Source organism: Priapulus caudatus, unplaced genomic scaffold, assembly GCF_000485595.1.
Source record: "Priapulus caudatus unplaced genomic scaffold, Priapulus_caudatus-5.0.1 Scaffold1048, whole genome shotgun sequence".
Taxonomy (NCBI): domain Eukaryota; kingdom Metazoa; phylum Priapulida; class Priapulimorpha; order Priapulimorphida; family Priapulidae; genus Priapulus; species Priapulus caudatus.
Genome location: NW_014578109.1, coordinates 6,264 through 12,300, shown reverse-complemented (window position 1 = coordinate 12,300; position 6,037 = coordinate 6,264). Strand labels below are relative to the sequence as shown.

Sequence of the window (6,037 nt, the reverse complement as noted above, 5' to 3'; positions counted from 1 at the left end):
CACACCCCACACACACACAAAATCGACGCACACCCACCTCATTCACCGCCATCACACGCAGCCGGCTTCTCTTACTCAGAGAACGCCACGTGTAGGGTGGTATTGATCGAGCTAATAATCCTGCTGCTAGGACAGGACCCCGTGATCGTTGTTCCTGTACACGTTTCGACAATATACGGACTACGGAGACATATTTTATTAATCACACGATTACAGAGAATTGTAAGATATCTATTACCACGTTTACGACTATTACGTCTTGATTCTGAGTACAAATAATCGACCATTTATCTTCACCTGTCTGGTGTTTTAAGCACCAGCAGCAGCAGCAGCCAGCCGTGTTTACATCAGCAGCCCAGAACGTAAAGCCACTGTTGTGGCAATAGTTAAACATCGTTCCTAAACCGTTCGCTGACCTGCAATTGAACAATAGAACGGGACTTCAGAATATGCCAGTTGTATTTAAGTATTAAAGGGACAGGTAGCCTCTAGGATTTACTGCATACAACCTGTCCCTTACTGTAATAAGTCAAATCGTCTATACCCACCACGTATTTGTTACCAGATACCCTAATTAATTGTTATAGATTCTTACACATCAACGTCTCACGAAATTGAACCGGCGCGCCTGACACCCCGCGAGTCCGCGTGCTGCCCCAGCGCCGCAAAAAAGTTTTTTTTTTTTTTTTTTTTGTTTTTCCGTATTTAACAATTCTTTGCGCAGTTACAGCATCCCGCATGGCTAACTCGACAAAAGCTGCAATTATATTTATACTAAATCGCTATTTCAAGGCCGGAACGCCCTCTTCACCTTTTAGGCACATTTATGCCATATCTATACCGCACTGAAAACTATACGTGTCCGTCTATCGCAGAAATTCACAAGTCTTCTCTTCGCTTTAAAGATGAATCACATACGCAACCCCGCCTCGTCTGTCAGCCTGTGGCCTGGCAAAGTGGTTATTGGCAACTTTATCAGATCGTGCGTTCACCTGGCGCCAACCCGTCCTTGGTACAACTGTAGGCTCGTAGTTAAAACCTTTTCCTTTAATAATATTTCTCAATAGTCTATTGAACCATGAAACTGTTTTCATGTCGCGTAATTATTAAACCTAAATTCAAGCTCTGAAAATCACCCTAGAACCTGAGAGTACAACTCTCCGCTTCAATTGTACTCCTCCCTCGAGATGTTTGCAAGGTCGCCTCAACGTTGCAGTCAGTAAAATATCACCATCATCCTGTCCTTACATCATCGGTTTACAAGCGGCCCATCACGCGACCAATGACAAAACTCACCGGTTACTTATCACCGTGGCAACTGCACAGGGCGGGCGATCAGATAAAATATTGTAATGCAATCCAGCCAGGTTATCTAGCTTTGGGGCAGCAATTTTTCGATTGCTAGGTCTACGATTAAGCGTTGCACGCTGAAATTGGCGTTCATGCCGACAAGCGCGTTTAGCTTAAAATCGCATCTTTTCGCACATATTCCATCGCGACTGCTGGTCATTCTACCGAGCCTTGGCAGTCATAGTATTCATTATCCCGGAAATACACGCAAGGCTGCCATAAGCGGAAGCATGCCACTTGTGATCTGAACGGGGGGGGGGGGTGTTCTCATTCCTCCATGCTTCGTACCTTATTTCACTCCCTGTAATTAAGGCCTAACTTGACCCTCTCCGCCGTCGGCAGCTCCACATGCTCATCATACTACCGCCAAGAACAGTTGCCGAACCCACTCCACTTGCACTTTGTACCGCAATTACCACTTTTCAAATTTCAACTTCACCTCTTCCTCCTCATCACCCTGGAACCTAGATCATCAAGTTAAACCATCAACAACTCAACATAAATTGATCAAATTAATAACAACAAAACAATAGCAGGAACGAAGCAAGATTGCGTAGGACAAAACAAAACAAAAGACTTTTTCACATATATATGTAAGCATAGCGAAATTATCACAGTAGATGCATTATTATTAAATCCATAATAAAGGAAATCATATATGTACAGGAAGGTTTGCGTACAAAAATACGTAGGTTAGTGAAAAAAACACGTGACAAAAATAAATAAATAATTAATATAAAAATTATATAACAATATAAATTAACAAATCAGTGAAAATGATAACTTAATTACTGAGAGCAAAATAACCACATCACAGTCCATCGTGCGCTTTAAGTGGCGCCACCGTCGTTGTAACCAAACTGTAGTCGTTAGTTTTAAAACATTTTTTAATAATATTTCAAATTGTTATTGAACCATGAAACTTTTTATGTAGCGTAATTATAACCTAAATTAGCTGAAAATAACCCTAGAACCTAGAGTAAACTCTCCCTTTAAATTGTAACTCCTCACTCGAGATGTTGCAAGGCGCATCAACGTTGGCAGTCAGTAAAATATCACCATCATCTGTTTACATCATCGGTTTACAAGCGTCACGCACCAATGACAAAACTCACCTACTTATCACGTGGCAACTGCACAGGGCGGGCATCAGATAAATATTGTAATGCAAAGCAGGTTATATATGCTTTGGGGGAAGCAATTTTTAGATGCTAGGTCTAGATTAACGTTGCAGCTGAAATTGCAGTTCATCACGAAAGCTTTAGCTTAAAATCGCATCTTTCGGCACATATTTCCATCCGATGCTGGTATTTACGAGCCTTGCACATAGGTATGCACCCCCATTACATTACCGGAATACAGCAAGTGCATAATGGAACATGCCACTTGTGATCTGAACTGTTTCATTTCTCCATGCCTTCGTATTATTTCACTCTGTATATTAGGCTAATTAGCCCTCTCGCAAGCCCACATGCTCATCATATACGCAAAATGTGAGAACACACTTCACTTGACTTTGTACACGCAATTTACACTTTTCAATTTACCTTTCTCAGTATACACTGAACTATTGAAAAACAAAACATACAATGCCACATGTAATATCATTAAACACCCTCCAACAACTGTTATGCAGCAGGGAACAGTTCAATTCAATTGACCATTTATTTAAAGTTTATGCAATAAATTATCAAATGTGTTTAAATCATCATGTGTTATCTGTGCTCCAATTTTAAATAACTGTATTTTTCTGCTGGGAAGTATTTTGCGCTTCCGCACGCCTACTGTTATACGCATAGCTAGTCTCGTTTTCAAGTTGCTTCACTGCATCTGACATGTGTACACACAAAGGCACTTCGAAATACTTAAACTTAACAGCAATTTATAGCTTATTGAGAACAGTTAATAATTTCTGTATTACTGCAACCATGCTCACAGTCAGTAGATCTAGTACATTTCAAAATAGATGGTATCGGGTTTTAAGGTCTCATGTGTGCTAAATTACAAATCTGCAACAAGTTTGGAGGCATTCAAAATAATTACAAGTAGTACGAGTGTGTTCCAAGATACCTGGATTAAAAGATATCTTCATACCATTATTACCATAGAAGCATTGAAAACGTCTTACCTGCAGTTGGTGTAACAGTTGATTTTCCAGTACCAGCCGAACTGTTTTGCCGGTTAATAGTACCACTCATATCAAGTGATGACATGTAGGCCTTATTGACATAAGGAATGTCTTTCAATTTAGCAACTTGTTCACTGTCCTAAAAAGTAGGTAAAGCTATTTTAATACACTTTATTAACAATTCACGTGCCACGAATCATATCAATCATGTACAGAAGTAGATTTGACTCATTTCAGGTGTTGTAATATACGATACAATCACAGTTACCATTTCAATAACATAAACAATCAATACCATTTCAATAACATTGTGAATCATGTAATTTTTGTATCTTCATATTTGTATTATTCTTCACTTTGTTCAGTTACACGCTTAAAGTTCACTTATAGTTAAAATCTTATAGTAAATTATTACTAGAACAATATTACTATATTTCTCTTCCGGCTCAACGACAGTTGCCCGCTTACTTTTTAAATTATAATTTTTTAGGGGATGGCTGACTAGATGACCATATGGTCTTTTCGCCATCCCTTCGCGGTATTGTTTCCTTATTTGCCTTGTTAATTCTTGTTTTATGTTGTAAGCGAAAAATAAAACTGTTATATCTTATATCTTATATCTTATAAACATCTCTGTGGAATTTTAAACTAAAAGAACCCTATAAAAGCAGAATATGCATGCAAATCTGTAAACAAAAAACTAAAACTAAACTGAAGCTAAAGAACCATTTCACCAAAAAGGAAATTTGAGATAATTCACTCTGCCCCTTTAACAGTTTCTAATTTGTTCTTGTATTACATTGCTCAACAGTTAGTTGATTTAATAACAACTGGCAGTCTCTATTACATAATTGCTTAGTGCAGTATTAAATCCCATCTAGGTTTTTAACATAATGTCCAGCAAGATGACGTGCTTACACAATTATCTGCTGATAATTTAAATATAATATTATAACAGATGTAATTATAATAATAGAAACAATTATAACAGAGTTTTTACCTGTGCTAGCTGTTTATCATGGGTATACTTAACATTATTAATTAGTGTTATTACACGGTTTTTAATCACCACAATATAGGTTCTCTTCTTAGCAATTTTTGCTACTCAAATACAGATCAATGCATGTATCCTAAAATTAATTACTCAAGCAGAAATAGAGGAAGATTTAAGAGAAGGCATGTAAACGTTGTAGAAAAATCTCGTAAAAAATATTTTATGAAATGAAGGTAGTAATTACAGAATGGATTACGATAACACCTGCCCTTTAGGCAGTTACTATAGCCTCGTTCACACAAGACCTCGTATTTCTGAAATACCGGATTTGCGAAATACCGTATCTGAGACAAATACGCAGCCGAGCGTTCACCCGCTGATTCGCGGCTCCAGAAATGCCGTATTTGCGAGCTGCGAGCTGCTTTAAACAATCAAGCGAACAATGCGAAATAAACAATGCAATGCGCACCAACTGCCGATAAAATACGTAGACTGGTCCGTGCACCAGTCGTTACACTGGAACTGTCGAGCGCGGACCAGTCTATAAAATACGCGGCTTCAGAAATCCGGTATTTAGCGTTCACACGAGGAAATGCGCGGTTCAAGAAATCCGGTATTTCTTAAGCACGGCAAATTATTCGGGGTCTGGGAAGCCTCGTATTTACATGAAATACCGGATCTGTTTAGATACCGTATTTCTTGGGCCTTGTATTTTGCCTTGTGTGAACGCTAAATACCGGATTTCTTGCTACGTGTCAACGCGGCTTATTTCAGTTCCACAGATGTAACGAGGGCTGACTGTATTTGTTCTGAAATTAATTACTACTGTAAGCATCAATGTGAATGATTACACACACTACACTGTACAAATTTAAGAGCCAAGAGAATCAGTCTATGGACATATCATCACCTATACCCCTACACCTACCTATTCACTAGTACATAGTATAAAAAATATTACTAAGAACTTTATTGTTATAACAAAAATTAAAAAATTATAATGCCAGAGGTCACACTGAAATATTTTTCTCTAACTAATACAGACCTTGTTTTCTATACTGTCAATTTTCATCACAACACACCCCTGGTGAGATCAGATGAATGTCACCAGTTGGTATTAATACTGAATTGCAATTGCACAACATCAAATGCAACTTTAGATTGTTAGGTGGCCGCTTTCTGAAAAGTGAGAGATCTTTCCCTAAAATGGGCAGACTTTATTTTAAACTATGTAATTAGGTGGGCTCATAGGATAAGTTATAAGACGACTTCTAAAATAATATTATTATCCTTGGTTTATTCACATCAAGTCACCAACATGCCAGGATGAAATAAACATGCACACATGTATATATATATATATATGCATGTCCCATCAATAGCCAACAAGTGATTGTTGTTTTTTGTGTCAATCAGAACAATCAGAACCTAGTACCGTGCGTGTGCCTTGCGTGCGTGCGTGCGTTTGTGTGACTCAGGGCACCCCGTGACTCTCTATGAAACCCGGTGCCTGCACACCGCACCGTGGCACAGCTGTTGTTGTTCGGACACCTTTGTCGCAGGCC

General features: G+C 38.5%; 1 protein-coding gene across 2 annotated transcripts in view; it reads right to left on the bottom strand.

The window, feature by feature from the left end:
* The window catches only part of LOC106815135 (E3 ubiquitin-protein ligase SIAH1-like), a 22,460-nt gene that overhangs the window by 14,972 nt on the left and 1,451 nt on the right, over window positions 1-6,037 (bottom strand). For both annotated transcript variants that reach the window (XM_014819566.1, XM_014819567.1), the window contains exon 2: window positions 3,479-3,617. In XM_014819566.1, the coding sequence (XP_014675052.1) occupies window positions 3,479-3,617 (139 nt within the window). The remainder of the gene's footprint in view (window positions 1-3,478; window positions 3,618-6,037) is intronic.